At 48.4% G+C, this 20,601-nt stretch overlaps 1 protein-coding gene across 4 annotated transcripts in view; it reads right to left on the bottom strand.

Moving 5' to 3' along the window:
• Nucleotides 1-20,601, bottom strand: part of CPEB3 (cytoplasmic polyadenylation element binding protein 3) — a 1,717,782-nt gene that overhangs the window by 1,357,530 nt on the left and 339,651 nt on the right. For all 4 annotated transcript variants that reach the window (XM_069611374.1, XM_069611377.1, XM_069611376.1 and 1 more), the window contains exon 2: nt 19,491-20,326. In XM_069611374.1, coding sequence (XP_069467475.1) covers nt 19,491-20,315 — 825 coding nt within the window. In that variant the 5' untranslated portion in view covers nt 20,316-20,326. The remainder of the gene's footprint in view (nt 1-19,490; nt 20,327-20,601) is intronic.

Below are 20,601 nucleotides of genomic sequence, written 5' to 3'. Positions count from 1 at the left end.
GGTTGCGGTCCAACTGGAGGATCATGGGATGAAATGTGGGCCTTACGGGAGGTTGAGTAAGTATGGCTCAACGCGGTTGTGAGTGCTGGGTGGAAGTTATGATTGCGGAGCCTTTGAGTGGTGCAGGAGCTGCCTCCGGTGGCAGAGTGGACTTTGGTGAAGCCGCGGCATACTTCAAACCTGACGGGCAGAGCAAGAGGCTTCAGTCGGCATACCTTGTGCCGAGGCGGGTCGTTCCGCTTAGCATGGATTGGCTGGTAGGTGCCGGCGTGCAGCATGATAGTGCGCAGCAGAAGGACTTCGTTCCTACGGGTGAGGCGGGTGGGAGAGCAGTAAGGGCATGCATTATGTTACGACCAATGCAACCATTACCTTTGTTACGGGCATGGATTCCTGCTTCCGGCAGCTCCGAGCAGCAGAGAGCTGCAGAGAGGGGCGACAGCCTTTCCTGTTGGCCTTCCCTCTGTGGCTTCGCCTCGCGGCACGCCTCCCCTCCATTTAAAGCAGGAGGGGAGGTCGGCGCGAGGTGTGGGACCCAAATCGGGTCGTTTTGATTTCAATATTGTTGATGTTTCCATGACGATTAACCCAGCGGCGGCCATCTTATGTGGGAGACACTCCTCGTGGCAGGCTATGGGCGCAGATGGAGCAAGCCCAGGCGTTTGCAGCCCCTGGAACGGCATTAGGGCTTCAGGCATGGCAAAAGTTCCTCTTTGAAGTTCCCCTCGCAGCAGAGCTGCAGAGAGGGGTGGCAGCCTTTCCTGTTGGCCTTCCCTCAGCGGCTTCGCCTGGCGGTGCACCTCCCCTCCATTTAAAGCAGGAGGGGAGGTCAGCGCGAGGTGTGGGACCCAATCGGGTCGTTTTGATTTCAATATTGTTGATGTTGACGTATTGTCCACTGAAGGACGAATGCAGGAAGGGAGTCGGAGAGTCCTGCAGGTGCATGATAAGGGGTTCTGGGAATGAATGCAGGGAGAGGGGGTGCAGGGTTTTTCCACTTCTGGCTGTTTTTTCCACTCTCTGCCCGTTCCACTTGTGATCTGCTCTTCGGCCGAGGGCAGATTCACTCGAGAAGGGCAGGGACATACCCCTCATAAAGAAGAGGGCATTGTGTGGCCAGGTTAGTTATAACTTGGATCCCCGGGTGATGCAGTCTCGCTGAGAGGGAGGACGCTCCGCCTCAGAACCGGTTAGCACAAGTGATCTCTTTGCCTACCTACTCAGGGACTAAGCAGTGTTATAGTGGCCAAGATGAAGGTGTCTTCTGCGCATTTACTAACAGTGAAACAATTTATATCTATATTTCTATATATCTAAGCGTATGTTTATGTATGCTAAATTCATATATACATATATTGTGGAAATAAAGGGCCTATAACGAGCCATCTTCATTTTTTAATATAACAATTAGTCTATGTGCGATTTCTTGCCTGTCAGGGTCCAATAACTTGTTTTGCCTGGGGCCGGAATAACGTAAGTGTTCTCCTCACGTGGCCAAGCAAAAGCAAAACACTACCTGAAACAGAAGCCCAGAATTCATCAGATCCGGCGTTACTGTTATCAGACACATATTTACATTGTGTAAATAAGTGCCGAGTATACTGCAATGCGCTGCTGCATAATCTGCATTTCCTGTTATAGTGAGGTGTATTGTGCAAAGATCATTAGGGAAGGCAGCAATTTAGGTCTTAATAGCATTATAAATCACCTTAACTCGGTCAGAGGTGACCAACAAGTAACATGCCGGTGTTAAAAACTAAAACTGTTTAGAATATTCAGCCAAATTTATTTTTGTGGCGATATAATCCATCCTCATTATCCAATTCCATTGATAGGCCTTTTTAATAAATTGGGTCCTCAACATCCTGGGATCCAAATTCAAGTTCAATTCCCACTCAGAAGTTGCATGAAATTCAACACATGAGCTAGCAAAAGGTGTAAGAACTTTATTCTCCATTTTTTTACCTAGCCTTAAATACCTACGAAATAGGCTAGAGAAGAATTACAATTAGTCAATATTTTTAGTAATTATAGACTTTGCCTAATTTTGTATAGAGTTAATAATGCGACTAAAGCTAGTATCCATTCTAATGGCCTCTACATAAACGCCTCTGCATAAAACTAATATAGGACACCAAGGTTTCCCTTCTAGGACCTTAAGACAATTTGCTTAATCTTCTGTATACAATTCCAACCCATATAAAATCCCACGGACAAGACTACATTTGTATACTTTAATTAACCCCTCTTTTGAGAAGCCACTTGAATGCTGAGTAAATCTTTTGATTGACATGAACTTGCTATAAGCTTTAGAGGTGACATGACTCCTCAGGGAGCTTTTACAGCTTGTGGCGCTTAATTAAACCCTAAATATACAAATAGTTCGACACCTTTGCATTAGAGTCCCATCTAAAGTTCATGTTGGTTACCCCATAGAATTGGGATCCCACATACCATATTTTTTGTTTTACTCTGGTTTATTTTAAAATCGTTATGCTTTGAATAGCTGGATAAGGCTTGCAGGGAGCACTGCAATCTAATTGGGGTGAGATCCACAATCACAATCTTCATCCGCATACCCAAACCAGTTTATATGCTGGTCGTAGATCTTCAGTGGGAAGCTTGAATTATCTTTCAATGCATCACCCAAATCTGGGATTTAAAGATTGAAAAAGATTGGCGCCGACACACAACCTTGCTTGTGACCATGATTTGTTTCAATAGAGGTATGTAATGAACCAGAGCTGTCTAGTCTAATGCGGACAGTAGTTTGACTATGGACTTGTTATATAAGGTTCAATTGTGATTTTGATATGCCCCAGTTAGTTTGATTTTCCCAGAGCACCTGGAGGTTTACACTATCGAAAGCTGCCATATAATCAATAAAAGCAATGTATAGCGTGGTTCCAGGTATTTCCCCATGTTATTCTGATTAAATATTGTATGGAGAAAATATTATGGATGGTGTTGAATCCTTGGGCGAAATAATTTCTTTTCCTCTGCCCATACTCTTAAATCATGCAATGATATATTGCAGAAAATCTTACTTCGAGCATCTAACATAACAAAGAATCGAAAATGATGGGTACATTAGGTGATCTTTTTTGGGAATAAGAAAATACTTACTGCACGAGTTAGGGATCACATTCTCCCTAACTATCTGTTTGACAATTGATCCGTACACTTGAAAAGCTCTGGCTATGATGTATATCTGGGCTTCCTTTATTAAACAAGATACAGCCTACAACCTACGGTGAAACTCCACTGGTGGGAGAACTTATTTGCAAGGATTCCTGAAGCACTACGATCTGCATTGATTTGGATGTTCGGAATTGCTGTGGTAGTGATTTTTTTTGTTGTTGTTGTGCTTCATGTATTCCTAATTTGTGGAGAATGTTCCGACGACTTTGGGTGTCCTCTGCACACCCGTCGGGTTATGGTAGTTGAGTGGCCAAGGGGTGGAGTGTAATGCTTGTGCAAAATGCGAGCTAGAACATCATGGCGTCGATGCACAGCCATTTTGGACCCTCATCTCCCATCACAGTACTAAAAGCTTGCGTCTTTGCAGGCCTCGCAGAATAAACAAGCATTTCAGTAGTGAAAGCAGAGCAAGGTCACCTAACTAAATAAATATTGTTGCCGAGTAGACTCGCTGTGGAGAATAGTTATTGTATTGGCCACTGAAGGACGAATACGGGAAGGGAGTCGCAGAGTCCTGCAGGTGCATGATAAGGGGTTCTGGGAATTAATGCGAGCAGAGGGGCGCTGGGTTTTTCCACTCCCAACAGTTTTTTCCACACTCTGCCCGTTCCACTTGTGATCTGCTCTTCGGCCGAGGGCATGCGCAACTGAGAAGGGCGGGGACATGCCCCCCATAAAGAAGAGGGCATTGTGTGGCAAAGTTAGTTCGAACTTTGACCCCCGGGTGATGCAGTCTCGCTGAGAAGGACGACGCTCCACCTCAGACCCCGCTAGCATGAGTGATCTTTGCCTACCTGCTCAGGGACTAAGCAGTGTCGTAGTGGCCAAGATTAAGGTGTCTTCTGTGTCTTTACTAACGGTGAAGCAATTTATATCTATATTTCTATATATCTAAGTATGTTTATTTATGTATGTTAAAGTCATATATACATATATTGGATGAATATAGGACCTATAACGAGCCATTTGCTTTATTATAACAATTAGTCTATGAGTGATTTCTTGCCTGTCTGAGTCCAATAACTGGTTTTGCCTGGGGCAGGGGAAATATAAGTGTAAGTGCTCTCACGTGGACAAGCAAAAAAAGCAACACACAGCGTTCTCACTTAATTTTGGTCTGCTACTGTGTGGATTTGTTGGATTGCACCTTTGAGGGAAAAACAAGCTCAACTCCCTTAAAAAGACCCCGTGAGCACGGAGCGCACGCGTAGTATCGAGCAGAGTATCAGTGTGCATCAGTCCGCAGCAGGAGGGGCAGGGGGTCTCTAGCCTGACCAGCCAGTTAACATCCATAGGTAGGCGAACAGACTTGCAGATAGTGTGTGTGCGCGTTCCATGAAAACTTATGAGTGAACAATGATTTTGTTTCGGCACTCGTACTTCTACACTTTTGCAAAAAAAATTAAAAATATGCATATTGCACAACAGGGTTGAGGACTAAGCCGACGGCTGGAATTACACCATGGTTTGAAGCACTTAACCCTAGACCTCGGCCCTGCCCGGCCCCCGGTCGGCCCCCCCTTTGCTCTTTGCCCTCTGCCTGGGGGGCAATGGAGGAAGACCCTGAGCAACGTTGCCTCAAGAGCCGTATTAAAAAAAAACCTGTGACGCCCAACCAATTTATCACCATGAGTACACCGGCTAATACACCGGGAGCAGACAAAACACTTACCCCCTATCCTCCCCCGGCCACAGCCCTACCCATGCGGAAACCTTGTGACATGGAAGAAACTATCCCAACGCCTCAACCATCTACAGAAAAGAACTCAAACCACTCACCATTACCAGGCACCGGTTCAGCCCCACGGCGCACCGGGTCTTTATCTGTGATGTCCCCAACGCAGCGCCCCATGTTGGGCTCAGTGGGAGGAGTCCAAGCGACAGCGGAGCGGCTCCCCCCGCTACGTGTGCCTACGCCGATCGCCCCATTACCACCTCGGCGAGTGGCCTTATGTCTGAGTGGGTCGGAGAACCCCTCAGAGAGGGTCTTAGGGGCACGGCGCAGGCAGAACGGAGCCGCTCGGATCACCTGCGGATTCCGGGTGGCGACCGCATCGATGCAATTTCTGGTAGGCAACCGTCCACTGGGTTGCCGGCCGCTGCTGGAGGGGATTTTTTGAGGCAGTGTAACAGTGGGGCGACCAACCCGGAGACACACCAGGAGCAGAGGGGTACCTCTCCCAGGCATAGTACAAGGGCCATTGTACATGCACGGGCGGAGGAAGCCCCTCCCGAAATCAACGTGACATCAAAGGAACAGTCGCCAGAGAACTCTTCAGAGTCATCAGTCTCCGAAATAACGGTTGTCAATGCAGCAGCCATTCACCCTCTGCAGAATTCAGTAGAGCCCCCGAAGCAGCAACAAGACCAGTCACAAGAGCCACAGACCGAAGAGAATAATGTACTTGCTCAAGAAGTAACTATGGGGCTACCCAATCAGAGTGGCCTAGATGTAGCCAACCCAGCTTTGGAGCCTGGCCATCAATCGACCTTGGCTGACAAGACAAAATCAAACTTCAAACTTTCTGTAAATACAAAAAGAATTCCGTACAAAAAAAGAGGAAGGGCAAAGCCCAAAGTCCCTGTAACACAAGGAAGTAATGCAAATGTCATCACACAAAAAAAAGTCGCAATGACTACAAAGGGGAACGGAGGGAAACAAAACACTGATCTCCAAACCACTAGTAAAAAGCGGGTTGTGGCGTAAAACACCCTACCAAGCCCCCCTGCTCTCGAACTCCTTGTGGGACCTTTTTAAAACACAAGGCAAAAGAAAATGATCCTCTGATATGGAACCTTCAGATACTGAAATTTTTGAAGCATTAGAAGAAACCCCTCCACCACCTAAACTTAGAAAAACATTAGTAACATCAGAAAAACAATCCGATGGTGCGGTGAATGAAGCAATCCGGCAGCCAGAGACACAGGCAAATACTACTGATACAGGGACCCTCTCTCAACCTGTATCGTTAACATCAGACAATACCAACAAAATGCCGGTATTAGACCCCCAGACACAGCCTCATGGGATCCCGGAGATACTTGAGCTACTTCATCCGAAACTCTATCCAGCATAAAGAGTAATGAGTCCCCAACCGTGGGCTAAAATCCATCTCCCCAGTTCAAATCCCCAACCACCAGCCCCAGAATTCATGACAGATGCGCTTCCTCAAGGACGCACTGATACGGGCCCTTGGAGTTCTTCACCCAGGCTTTGCAAGCCAGCGGAGGCTGGCCTCATTTCAGACAGGACCAGACATTCAATTTAGAACCTACAATCTGGAAATCGTACAGCTACACCCCTAAAAAACAGGAGGCTTAGCAAACTTCCAACAGACCCGCAAAAGGAGTCGCCGAACAACAGAAGAGACATGACAACAGTCATATCAGCAATAGCAATGGCACCATTCTGTAAACTTTATGAGACCATAAGCAACACCTCGACAGATAATACAACAACACTAGCACTCATTCAGTCCAAATTAACATTCTTGGAAGGTTTCATAACAGCAATAGACCTGAAATACGACATATCACAAAGGAAGCGGGACATGAACGAGGGGGAGCCTGAGAACGGTCCGGCGCGCTCCAGACAAAAAGGCGAGACGTGCGGACCATCGGAGCAAAAATCCACACAGACGATGTGGAAAAAAGGCGATGAGAAAACTATTGCACCAATGTTCAACAATAAATCAAAATCAGCTCCAAAAATGAATTCAATACAATTGAAGACTAATGCACCATCTATGCAGGCTACTGAACCCCCAACTGGGCATGGAACAGGAGAGAAAGCTCTAAAACTAGCGGACAAAGATCAAATAGAAAATATGAGAATCTTTAACAAGAGCCATATGTGACCCTAAAACTCTCGAGATGCAATTTACCAAAACAGCAATTGATTCTATTTCTCCAATGAGCACTCCAGCCCTGTCAATTGATCTGACCAAGTCACCCAAAAAACGACGACTGAATTTATGGACTCAAGCCTCATAACAAATTTGTCGCAGCATCGGCAACGGGACTCGGGTGACAGTACCCAACACCGACCTGAAGAAGACACCATCACGACAAAGGAAGATCAGAAGGCATGCAACCACATTCACAAGACAACGACTCTGCCCTCGGCCTCTGGCCAGTCAACAACTGGAACGTACCAGAGCCCGAAGGATAACAACCTTATTCAACACAAAAAGCTGATGTCCCCAACAGTTCTATCAACATCGACAGATCCGCGGCTAGAAGTACCAGCAAGGGAATCCCGATACTCAAGTCCGACTAGCCATCATCAAAGCACAAACGGAGCCTCAAAAAAAACAGAGTCAAGGGCTGTGACAGATAAAAGAACCCGACTCTTTAAGTTAGAACAGCCCTCAAGTAAAGCTAACTATATGGTTCTGAACCGTAGAGCAGTGCTAAAAATAGCAGCAAATACCACAGCCTTAAAAAAGTTTAAAACGGAAGACTTTAAACTGATCGAACCGTATCACAGTGAAGGCAAAGCCAAAGCGTATTTGCACATAAGGGAAGCTGCAATCCAAAATCTAACTGGGGAGGCTGGGAAAGACCTAAAACTAGCGGGTTTTCTTCTATCTGAAATAAATAGCATAAGTAAGACACAAGATGACCAGATCCCAAATGCAAGGACACATGAGCCCATTTCAATAGACCAGCACAGCTCCCGAAGAGCAGAGCTGAAGGCTCATTTTGAGGAGTCTACAGTCAAGTTCCAGCGCAAATATTCAACGGATTCAAGGGAGGTATTTTACGATCATGTCCCCAAAGAAAGAAACAAAACAAGATCAACCTACCCAAACATCGACAGGCAATATGGAGATCAAAGAAGACAAACTGTAAGAGACCGATCTCCACACCGAAGCAGAACCAACAGCTACAGAAATCACTGATAAAGAGAGCGTGCGACACACCTGGCGGTCCAAAGAAAGAAGGTACGTCAGGAGGAACTTGGAAATGGCTAAAAGGGGCTTTGATCCCAAACCGCAGGAGATAGCAATCATCAAAGGAAGTTAGTAAACTCTACTTCCAAACACCCATGATGTTAGCTCATGGAACACCAGAGGTCACGCCCACTTAACCAACCCAAACTGCGAGGACCTAGGACGTTTCAACATTCTCTGTCTCCAAGAGACGTGGCTGCTTGAGAAACCAGCAATGGATGGTTATGAAATTGAGACATCACCAGCAGTGAAAGGCCTGATGGAGCGTCCATCTTCAGGGCTACTCATCGCAGTGCGAAAAGGCCAAGACCTGAAGATAGTCAAGACAATCACAAGATCCTACGGGGTCTTGGCCGCCCTCACACAATGGAATCACTTCTCGAATACTGCAGGGTCTTGGACTTCGACACATCTCGCATTAATTACCACCTATTGGAATCCCCAAAGAACGTCAACTACAGACTTCTGCCAAACTATGGCTGATATTATTGATGCAATTGGAATTTTTTTTTTAACCTTTTATTTATTGGCATAAAGGTCAAGACAGGCACAGTTCAAATTACATAGCAACGAGCTGACAACACAACCGTACAATCGGCACCACACCATGGTTAGGTTATACATCACGAACTGACAACAACTGACATCGTGGGAAGGCGTCAAGAAGCACAAAGAAAAAGCAAAAACCAAAAGGAGAGGTTAGATCACCCGTGGCATGTCGGATTGTCCTGGTAGGGGAGATGAGGTCAGTTCCACTACATCTCTGCCATTTAAGTAGCTACAAAATTCCGACCAGACATTTTTAGGGCGAGATGTCGGAGGTAGGGATCCAATGTACTCCTCCTCGCACATTTGTGTCCATGTAAGGGCTTTCAGCCACATCGTAAAAGTGGGAGGGTTGCGGCGCTTCCAGCATTGCAATATGCATCTTTTGGCCACCATAATACTTTCATTTACAAATGTTGACATTTTCTTTACATTCTCACCCTCCCAAGCACCAAACAGTATGGCAAGTGGTTCCATAGTCAACGGAGAACCAACTATTTCGGAGAGTGCCTCTGTCACGGCCATCCAGAATGTGTTGGGGGAGGGGCAAGCCCAGAACATGTGTACATGGTCTGCCTCGCATGATTTGCATTTGGGGCACAAAGGGGTCGGGGTGCCTTTGAATGACGCAACTCTATACGGTGTGTAATAGAGCCTATTGAGGAGCTTAAATTGTATGCATCTTAATCTGGCGCTTAGGGAGACCCTTCGTGTGTGTGTACACATTTTGCCCCAGAGATCGTCTGCGATTTCAACTCCGAGTTCCTTAGCCCAAGCCTCGTGTGGTTTAAGAGAGTTGTCCGCAGTGTTATTCAGTTGCATTTTGTACAAATTAGAAATTATGCTTTTGGCACCTCTGGAATTTGCTATATATTGTATTTCAGGAGAGTCTGGGGGTTCAATAGGGCATGAGGGCCACATCGTCCATACTGCAGCTCTAAGCCTATAATACTGCAGCATTTCGAGTGGAGAATTAGAGTGATCAGGGCGCCATGTTTGGGGGTTGATAAAAACACCGTCGGGGAAGAGGTCAGCAAAGGCATGGTATCCCAGGTTTTCCCAGTAGCGTATGAGATTGGGGTCGTGTGTGGGGGGGAGCCCGGGGAACTACCACAGGGGAAGCCACTTGTAGTATGGGCGCTGTTCCCGGTCAGAGCCCAGGATATTCCTCCAGGCCCTAAGCGTAGCGGCCACCGGGTCCGCATGAGCGTCCGTTTGGAATGCGCGGTTCAGTAGCAGGGACATGACATTAGTTCCACCTCCCGCCAGTTTCTCAAGTTTTACGTGTATGGGCGGATCCTGGAACGTGTACCAGTGAGAGGCGTGATGGGCCTGTGCAGCATTCCAGTATAGGCGAAGGTCTGGGGCCGTGAACCCCCCTCTGTCATAGGGCAGCGTCATGTGTTGCCACTTCTTGCGGACTGAGCCTGGATGCCAGAGAAATTGTGCGCACTCCGAGTGGAGCTTCTTGAAGTATTGAATCCCAGGCCAGATCGGGACGTTAGCAAAGACATACAGGAGTTTGGGGACCACCACCATCTTTATTAGAGAGAGTCTGCCCGCTAGGGATAAAGGTAGGTTGCGCCATTTGGATAACTTGGAGCAGACTAGGTGGGCTGTTGCCTCGTAGTTATCTGTCAATAGAGAGGCCCTGGCTAGTGATATTTGTACCCCGAGATACCTCACGCCATCCGGGGACCAGCGTAGAGGGTACTCACAAGACAGTCGTTGGGTTGCCACAGTAAGAGGGAAAATTTCGGACTTAGAGTAGATGATTGTGAAACCTGAGAACGTACCTATCTTGGTGATATCCTGGATGATCGGGTCCAAATGTGTGGAGGGATTTCTGACATACAGGAGCACGTCGTCTGCATATAGAGAGATGATCTCTGGTGCATCTATTAATCATATGCCTTTACTGCCGTGCCGACCCCTTACATGATCAGCCATGGGTTCTATAGCGAACGCAAAAAGGAGGGGAGAGAATGGACATCCCTGACGAGTGCCCCTGTGTAGCGTGGAGGGAGCAGAGTTTACAAGAACTCTAGCTCGAGGGTCCGTGTATAATAGTTTTATGTAAGAGGTCATTTTGGGACCCACACCCATTTTCTCCAGCACGTCCCACAAATATTGCCATGAGACCATATCAAAAGCCTTTTGGGCATCTAGTGTGTCCGCGCCTGGGTCAATTCTGGATATCACATTAAACAGGCGACGGATGTTCAGTGCTGTGGATCGGCCCGGGATGAAGCCGCACTGGTCCTCATGGATCATGTGGGACATGAAAGGGAGAAACCTGTTAGCAATTATCTTAGCAAAGATTTTCGTGTCGGTATTAATAAGGGATAGGGGCCTGTAAGACCCACACTCGTCCGGGGGTTTTCCAGGTTTGGGGAGGACAGTTATTAAAGCTTCTCTGAGGGAGGGGGGAGGCAATTCAAACGAAGTGATTCGGCCCAGACCCCGTGTAGCACAGGCGCTAGTATAGCCACATGCTCCTGGTAGAACTCGGAGGTGAGCCCATCCGGGCCTGGCGCCTTGTTTTTGGGAAGGTTCGATATCACCTGAACTATCTCCTCCAGGGTAAATGGGGCATCTAATATTTCCCGGGTGTCTTGGGAGATAAGGGTCATAGGGATGCTCTCAAGGAGGTCGTCTAGGTCTTGGGCTGAGTGTTCTGGTTGGGGACCATACAGATTGGCGTAGAAGCTAGTGAAAGTGTCTAGTATGGACTGATCTGACCAGTGCCTCACTCCATTACCATTTATGATGCTATCAATGCGGGTCCCACCAGTCTCAGCACGCACTAGCCTGGCCAGGGTTCTACCCGGTCTGCCCCCTCCCCATATTTACGGGCCGCAACAGGGCGTGTGAAGTATTGAACCTCCCTCATGGCGTGTGACTCAAACTTTTCCAGCTCTGATCTGATCGCAGCTAGGGTCATTGGGGACTGAGTGGTCAGGTATTCCTGTTCAAGTGCTTTAAGTTTGGTTTCCGAGTTGGTTAAGGCCTGCCTTACAGCCTTCAGGACCCCAGCTTCCCTGGAGATGCACATCCCCCTGATGTAAGCTTTGAACGCCTCCCACCGAATCCCCTCTGGTGTATCGGTTGTATTGTTCTTTTCGAAGAATGTGGTTATGTCGGCTAGGATCTCGGCTTTAAAGACGATGTCTGATAGGGCGGTGGATTTGAAGCGCCAGTGGGGTCTTAGCGGCACTGCGTCACAGAGTTGAATCTGTAGGAGTACAGGGGAATGATCAGATAGCGTGCGTGCAAGTATCGTGACATCTGAGACCTTCCCCACCAGTCTGCCAGAGAGTAAGAACAGGTCTATTCTCGAGGAACTGTCATGCACAGTGGAATAGAAAGTATAGTCTCTGTCATGGGGGTGGAGCGTTCTCCATACATCATGTAGATTGAGGGAATCCATATGTAAGAGAAGACGTTTGGTCGCTCTTGGTGTGGATCTGCGACTGGTCGACGTCCTATCTAGTAAACTGTCCAGTGTTAGGTTCATGTCCCCTCCCCATATTATGGGGATGTCTATGTATCTCATAAGTATGGCCGTCACTCCATTAAAGAACTCGGGGGAGTCAACGTTGGGCGCGTATACATTGACCAGTAAGCATTCTTCGTGAGCCAAGGTGCAATGCAGGATCACATATCTGCCTTCTGCGTCAATGTGCGATGAGCGGAGAGTAAAATGGATAGATTTGTGGATGAGAGTCAGGACCCCTCTAGCATGGGTGGAGTTTTGGGTGAAATATCTGTTAATACCCCAAGTTTGTGCAATGTTCGACGATAGGTGTTTAAGGGCATGTGTCTCTTGTAGTAGGAGAACCTTGACCCCGTGCCGTTGTGCGTAGGCCGCGATCCTACGAGATTTCGTGAAATTTGTCAGGCCACGTACATTCCATGACATCATTTTAATCGCCATGTGGGCGGTCTACGGGACATCCCAAGCAAAGGCACTGCCCTTGATAAACGCCATGAGTGCTGCCATACCGCACCGCTGCCATCGTGTGTAACCCGCCTCAACCCCTACGCCATTTTGAATATAACCTACCCCAACTTTCCAACCCCCCGCCCTCACCGCCCTGTCCCAACTAGCAGTGTGTGGATACCCATCCCTAACGTGAACTATTGGATGCCATCCCCAACTTGGCAATGCATGAGAAAAAGCCCAACTGGGGCGAAGACACAAACATTTAGGTTCTACAGGAATTGCAGCTGCAGTGGGGCCACCGCTGCCGTCCCGCCCACCAGTATTGATGCGAATCTTGAATAGGCAACATAATCAGAGGCTCAGCTAGCATAAATGAGGTTACAGAGCAAGGATTCATGTATTAACGGGCACCAAGACAAACTCATAAGGGAAGGACCGCGGCCAGTTCTAGTCGTCGTCCATCGGGGCCTCAGGTGGCCCCGCCAGTGGAATCCGCGCCTCGATAAACTTCACAGCTTCGTCCGGGACTGTGAAGAAATAGAGCTTGTTCCGATGACTGAATTTAAGGCGTGCGGGGAAAAGCATAGCGTATTCAATCTTCCTATCACGTAACATTTTCTTCACCCCAGTGAATCTGCGTCTCTCCATTTGCACACCTACTGAGAAATCGGGGAAGATCCTGATTACTTGTGAATCCATCCTTAATTCCCCCTTCTCTCTGGCCAGGCGGAGTATATGATCCCTGTCCTTATAGCTGAGCAGTTTTGCTATGATAGGTCTGGGGAAGTCCCCGGGCGGCGGCCGAGGTGCCAAGGAGCAGTGAGCTCTTTCGATCGTGAAGAATGGCGAGAGATCAGGGTCATCCAGGAGATCTCTTTTGAGTTTTTCCACCGCTAGTTCCATGCGCCCTTTAAGTGCAGTTTCGGGGACCCCAATTATGCGAATGTTATTTCTCCGCGACCTCGATTCAAGGTCATCGCATTTAGATTTGACCTGTTTCATGTCTCGGACGAGCTCTGACACTGTGTTTTGCAAAACCTGCACATTGTCTTCAGTGGTGCCAGTCCTCTGCTCCACTTCGGTAATCCTAGCCCCGTGCTGGTCAAGCTTGGCCCTTAATGACGCCACATTCGCATTAATGTCATCTAGCTTTTCATGAAATGCTGCAAAGTTTTTAGCCATGGATTCCATCATAGCGGCCAGGTCCGGCTGCGGGGGGTCCGGCCGAAGGTCGCCCTCCTCCTGGGTTGTAGCGGACGATGCCTGGTCTCCCTTGGGTGTCGCCCTGGCGAACTTGTCCATGGCCCCGGCTTTGCTAGTGGCACGCGATCTGTTAGACATTCTTCCGGGGAAGAGTCAGGGCCAACACGACGATATAGGTGGTGGAGGAGGCCTGGATCGCACCGCCAGAAAGGTAGGTGAAAAGCGGCGGTGAAATCCCGACTTGGTGTGTTCAGGCGACACCGTTCCCCTCTGCAGGTATTGAGAAAAAAGGCAGCCCCCCCCCCCTCCTCAGGGCATCAGGCGAAACATGTACGTGGTGTGGGCGCCCCAGCAATTGAAAGTAGGTAGCCAGCAAGATGTCGAAGAGGTGCCAAAGTGTCCCGATCCCTATCGGAAGAAATTGGCCAAACAAACCTCACTGTAAATATCAGGGGGAGGTAGAGCCGGGCTACATGCGGGCATTGATATTGGTCGAAGGCAGAGAAATCACAACCAAGAGCACCCACCTCTCCCCCTTCGTAGGGTGGCTAATCCGCGTGTCTCCAGGAGGCTCCACTCCATCGCAATGTTCACGGGTCAATTGTAGGAGGCTGTTGGTAGTTGCGTCCGGCCAGGAAGTTCAAGCCTTCCCCCCCAGGCGGCAGGCCCTGCGGCGAGTACGTGAGGCGAGCCGGGAGGGCCCGGCTGTCCAACGAGGACCACCTCGGCAGTCCCAGGGCCCACCGGCGGGGAGGCGGTGCGCGCGGGAGGTCTTGTGGCGAGTCCCTGAGGCGAGCCAGAAAGGGCCCGCCTGTCCAGCGTCCCAAGGGTCAACGAGGATGGTAATCGCGGCCCCGGTGGTCTACCTCGGCAATTCCAGGGTCCGCCGGCGTGGAGGCAGGGCGTGCGGTAGGTCTTGTGGTGAGTCCCTGAGGCGCCCGCCTGTCCAACGAGGACCACCTCGGCAATCCCAGGGCCCACCGGCGGGGAGGCAGTGCGTGCGGGAGGTCCTGTGGCGAGTCCCTGAGGCGAGCCGGGAAGGGCCCGCCTGTCCAGCGTCCCAAGGGCCAACGAGGATGGCAGTCGCGGCCCCGGCGGTCAACCCCGGCAACTCCAGGGCCCGCAGGCGGGGGAGGCAGCGCGCCCGCGTCCACGAGCGCAGGCCCAGAGCCCGGCCCCCGCTCCACGGGCCAGGCCGCTCCGCCGGCCTAAGCTGCAGAATCAAGGAGGGCTCCCGCGGAAAGCGGAGCGCCGCAGGCCGCGGGTAGGCAGCAGCGTCAGGGCCCCAGGCACCGCAGAGGCCACGGGCGGGGGAGCGCCCGCGCCCCGAGCGGGTCCACAGGTCGAGCAGCCGCAGCAGGCCCAGCCGCCCAAAACTCCCGGGTGGAGGCAGCGTTTTCTCCCCAGCTTTCGGCCACAGCAGCAGAAGAGTCCCAGCAACAAAATCGTGGCAGTAACTTGGAGGAATGTTACGGATGAGCGCCGATATAGCGGACTAGCTGGTGGGCGAGGACGGAGCTTCCAGACTAGGCAGCCATCTTCCTGCAATTGGAATTTAAATGGAACACTACTTGCATAATAATCAGTGGAGATTTGAATTCAAACTGTGTGTACCCAAAAGATCAATCTGCACCAACTGCCCCCTCGTCGCAATCGGACGATAGAGGTCGAGTGTGGATGAACTTGATGACTTCCAGAAACGTTCACAACGCCGCTTGGATTAAGGATTGGAACATACAGATCCCAACTTGGGAAAGAGGAACTTCTACGGCCACTTTGGACTATATCTTCATCTCAAATGCCATGCTCTTAGAAATCAACCACTATCAGGTTGTAAAAACAAAGGCAACCGATCACAACATGCTATCCATAGCATGGTCCTCCAACTCACACCAAACCAAATCGTATTCAGCGCCATTGAGTCCAACAGTCAACAAACTCGTCTGCGCTTGACAGCAGCAAGGGTGAGAGCCATAACACAAGAATATGCCGCAGCAGGTGAAGCTCTACAAACATCATACTCTATATCGAGACCTAATTATATTCCAATCCTGATCAAGTTCAAGACTCAACAGAAAGACACCAAAGAAACGTCAGTCAACCATACCCATGCATATGATAAAGCAATAGCAGAAAAAAAAAGTGCACTGAGAAAATTAAAACGCAAGGCGAAAGCCGAAAATAACGAAGCAACTTGGGAAATATGGTCAAAAGAGCAAAACATTTACAAATCATGGCTGAGAGCATGCAGAGCTGTCTTATATCGAAATTACGCAGAAACCAGGCTAAGAACACTCTCAACGAAAAGATCAGGAGACTTCTGGGCCCTAATCAACTCCACCAGAGGTAACCCGGGAGTCAAAATGGTAAATTCAGTTATTGAATCGGCATGGGATAAATTTTTCACAGATCTTTTCGCAAGGCCGTCGATCATCGACATTCGACACCCGGAGACCAATCGGCACCCCTCGATTGATCTGTCATCAAAGCCAGACATAAGCTCAGCCATCCAAAAACTGAAAACATCGAGAGCTCCGGGTCCGGATGGCCTTACCAACATTGATCTAAAAACCTATATAAATGAATGGACAGATTTTTATCAGCCTTCTATTCACTCATTGCAAAATCAGCTGACAGATCCCGGCGTCATGGACCAAAGCAACAATAGTTCCGATCTTCAAGAAAGGCTCCAGGGAAGACCCAGCCAACTACCGCCCCATAGCCCTCCTGGACATCATGGGAAAACTCTTTGCAACCCTCCTCATGACCACCTGCAGACGGGTTTTAAGAAGAACGGCAGCACATCGGTGAATATCTTCCTTCTTAACATTCTAAAGCCTAAGATAAAACAGGGATCGCCAACTGTCTATGCCGCATTTATAGACCCATCTCAGGTGTTTGATAAAGTCGACAGAATGCTTCTATGGGGAAAGTTAAAACTCTGGAGATGCCCAGAAGCCATTCTACATCCTATAATAGAGCTACATACAGAGACATCTCTTTGTGTTCATCTGAATAGACAAGGTACACTGTCTAGAGAAATCCGAGCAGAAAGAGGAGTGAAGCAAGGCTGCCCCCTGGCGCCGGCCTTATTTGTGGCCTTCTTAGGGGACTTTAAAGAATCTGAGGTAGATGTCTGATCATTTCCCCCGAAAATAGGCAACACCAAGGTATCACGTATTCTATATGCAGATGACATACTTCTTGACCAGACGCCGGTAGGCCTCCAACGACAGCTGGACAACCTCGCCAAGTACGTGGAAGCCAATAATCCCTCTATTGACAATACAAGACTAAAATCATGATTTTTGCCAAAAACCAACAACCACGTAAAACACCCAAAACTTGGTCAGTAAATAGAACTGAAATTGAAGTTGTCCAGCATTTCAAATACCTTGGAGTCATCATTGACGGGTCATCACAGGAGAACAAAATGCAACAATATCTGTGGGACAAAGCGAAAAACCTGACCTCACAAATGAGGGCGATTGACTGAAAATTTGGTAAATTCTCAATGCTCCCAGCCATCAATGTCTACAAAGGCAAAACTGTACCATCACTCATGTATGGCATGGATGCAAAAATCTACATGCCGACCTAGGTCTGGCAGAAATTGGAGGGCTACATCTGGAAAACGGTTTTGGGTCTGCCTAATTCAATACCTGTATCGGCGGTGAGAAGAGACATGGGACTTTTGTCTTTGGAAGCAACTGTCATCTATCTCTCTTTACAGGAAGACGTTGATACAAGATGGTCTCCCTATCTTCAACATTATTGACAATGAGTTAAAAGCATCCAAATGCAAAGCTGTCCGTAATTGGATTGACCAACAAAAAAACAAACTGTATAGCCTAGCCTGTACCGCAGAGGACCTGATAGCTAATCCGCAAAGAGTTATCCAAAAGCTTAAAAATGAAGACTGGATAACGACAGTTGAAAAAGCAGTGGCGATCAAATTTCTGAAACATTTACCTCCGACATACAATAAGCTAAAAAGCCCCTTGGCCTACTGTATAAAATTTCCCGACAAAAAGCATGGCAAAACGTTCTTAAGAACGCGGCTCAACCTTCTTCACACAAGAGAAATCTTAGCGATAAAAAGCCAAGTGAAGGTTACAACTTGCAGACTGTAAATTTCTGGATAGTCAAGAAACAGTCCGCCACCTGCTGTTAAACTGTCCCACCCTAAATGCAGAGCATACAGCCTTCTTAACACCTCTGTGGAGCAATTCAGTACTGATAGAAGAAGATACATGGTGGTCATGCCTGATCTCTGGTGAAAAAGCCAGATGGTCGGTGGCAACAGCCAAACTAATGGAAGCAGCTTTTGCGAAAATAAACTCCCCTGATATAATTGAACAACAGCTGAGAACTCAACTTTAAATTGCATTTGATCCGTGGCATGTGTCTGGAGATTCGCTCACCTGGCATACAAGCAGTAATCTCCCTAGGCCCTGCTATTTTACAGTGACTTTACAGCGACTCTCTCTTCTCACTTTAAGTTTGCAACTAAACGTGCAACTGCGTGACGCACCTGTTCATCATCAGAAGAAAGATTTTATTTCAGTTTTGGTCACCTTGTAAAAATCAATTACTTTTTGATTATACACAAGTAATTAAAAAAAAGTCTTCAGAGGAGAAATATCAGCATATAGAAATAATAATGTAAAGTAGAAGAGTTATTACATATCACAACAAAATAGCTTACACATTGTATAAAAGCTTACCACAGAGTATGTATGTGTTAGAGAGAAGGCTGGCTATAACTGTAGGGGATTTGCCAGTAGCCACAGAACTAACAGACAACACAAAGAAGCCAAACAATTGCAAAAATGTCAAATTATGTAACCAATACGTGGAATTACAAAACGTCAGATTGCTGCTGTGGTATAACAAAACGTCACAGACCATTCAAGGCTTGTGACAGCCACAACATTTAAATTAACCATATCCATGACAGTCGTGTTTCACAATGCATAGTGCTTCTTCTGCGCCAATGACAGTGAATGAAAGAAGTCTTCTTTCACTTGCACTGGGCCTTAAAAGTGCGCTCCATCACGAAATACGTCAACCACATATACAGATCTTTGTGTCTATCACAGGTCTAGAAAGGTATGCGACTTCACTTTATTATACTACTCTGTGGACTTACTGTGCGCGCCTTTTAGCAAAAGAATGCAATGTGGCCTAAATTTACAGGGGAACAATGTAGCTACGTTGAAGAAACACTTTGGTGGGCTGAATGGACAGTTATAAAAAACGAAAGGGTACAAAAGGAAAGCACATCACTACTCTTGCCCCACTCTCATACTTACATAATAGATTTAAATGATATTTAGGTTTTATTAATCATTGGGTGGACGGAAGTGTTCAGACAAGGTTGGGACATTGCATGTTACATTAATTGGTCAGCTACATTGCAGGTGAAATGCGTAATAAATAAAAGCGTGAACAGTACTTTACATAACAAATGACTAGCTGCCTGAAACATGATCTCAATCTAACAGCTGGTAAATACATTCTAGTGACAAGGAAAGCAGGTGCTCATGGTGACGTCCCCAAGCACACAATATCACCAACATAGAACTTCGTATCAGGAAGTGCCACACCTGCAAACATCCCAAGATTGCAAAATGTACCTGGAAAGGCAGCAGGGGGGTACCGTTCTCACTCCTGAAGGCGTTCTCCTCTACCCAAGATTTAGGAGGCAGCGGTGCGGCCCGTGGAAATTTCGGGGGCGCGATGACATTACTAGAGAAGGGTTTCTTCAAGGGCGAAATGGGGTTCATCGCCGAGGGCACGTTCACGCCGACCCCTACGGCCCTGCGCGGGTCCCGGCCGGCCGGGACGCCCCCCCAAGGGTTGGACTGACTACTCCAGGCGGCGTTCTGATGGCTGGTCGTGCTCCAGCTGGAGGAGGTAGAGGAGGGCTTGCTGGTCATGATATGCTGGTGGTTGTACACGTTCCTCTGGGGGGCATAGGGCCCCGGATTGGGACTCCCCGGAGATCTCCTTTGCGGTGGGGGCTGCTGTTGGGGGTGGTGATGGTGCTGCTGAGCCAGGCCGAGTTGCGGGGAGAATCCGCCTCCGAACACTGGGTTGAGGTGTGGGAAGTTCTGGAAGAGCATGGCGCCATTCACAGGGGGTACCCCCTGGAAGAAGCTGCTTCCCTCTTCAACTGCGTTAGAGCCAGTGGACCAAGTGCTACCGAAAGAAGGGGACAGGGAGGGTGCCGAGGAAGGATCCTGATGTTGGAAGCCCAGGCTGGGCAGCAACGGGGACTCCAACTGCATCTTGTCTTTGCTGTGCGTGGCGCTCTCCTCGGGGGGCTCCGGGGTCAGCGGGCTGCAGGGAGCTTCCGAGCCCAACTCCGATGGCTGCTGTTGGGAAAGTTGGGGTGCTTGTGACTGCCGTTGCTGGGGCTGCTGAGGTTTGTTTTTGTCCATCAGTAAATCATCCTGCATGGTTTGCGAGGCTGAAAAGGATAAAAACAGAGACCTGTTATTATTACCTGTTATTGCCACCAGCAGCATTGTTACCTTTTTAAAATGGACTTTTTTGCTGATTGTACTTTGGCATTCACAATTATTTTTTTGTTGCGACAAACTCCATTGCAAGGCAGACCTGCAGACCACGCTGTGGCTCTCGGGGTAGGAAAAGGGCGTTGGTATAAATGTACAGTAGTGCTAGACCTGACCAAACTGTATTTTAATTTTATTATTTCGTTACTCTGCAGTAAATTTGGAAGGA

Source organism: Ambystoma mexicanum, chromosome 8 (assembly GCF_040938575.1).
Source record: "Ambystoma mexicanum isolate Mex_15411 chromosome 8, UKY_AmexF1_1, whole genome shotgun sequence".
NCBI lineage: Eukaryota > Metazoa > Chordata > Amphibia > Caudata > Ambystomatidae > Ambystoma > Ambystoma mexicanum.
This window is presented reverse-complemented; position numbering and strand designations above follow the sequence as displayed.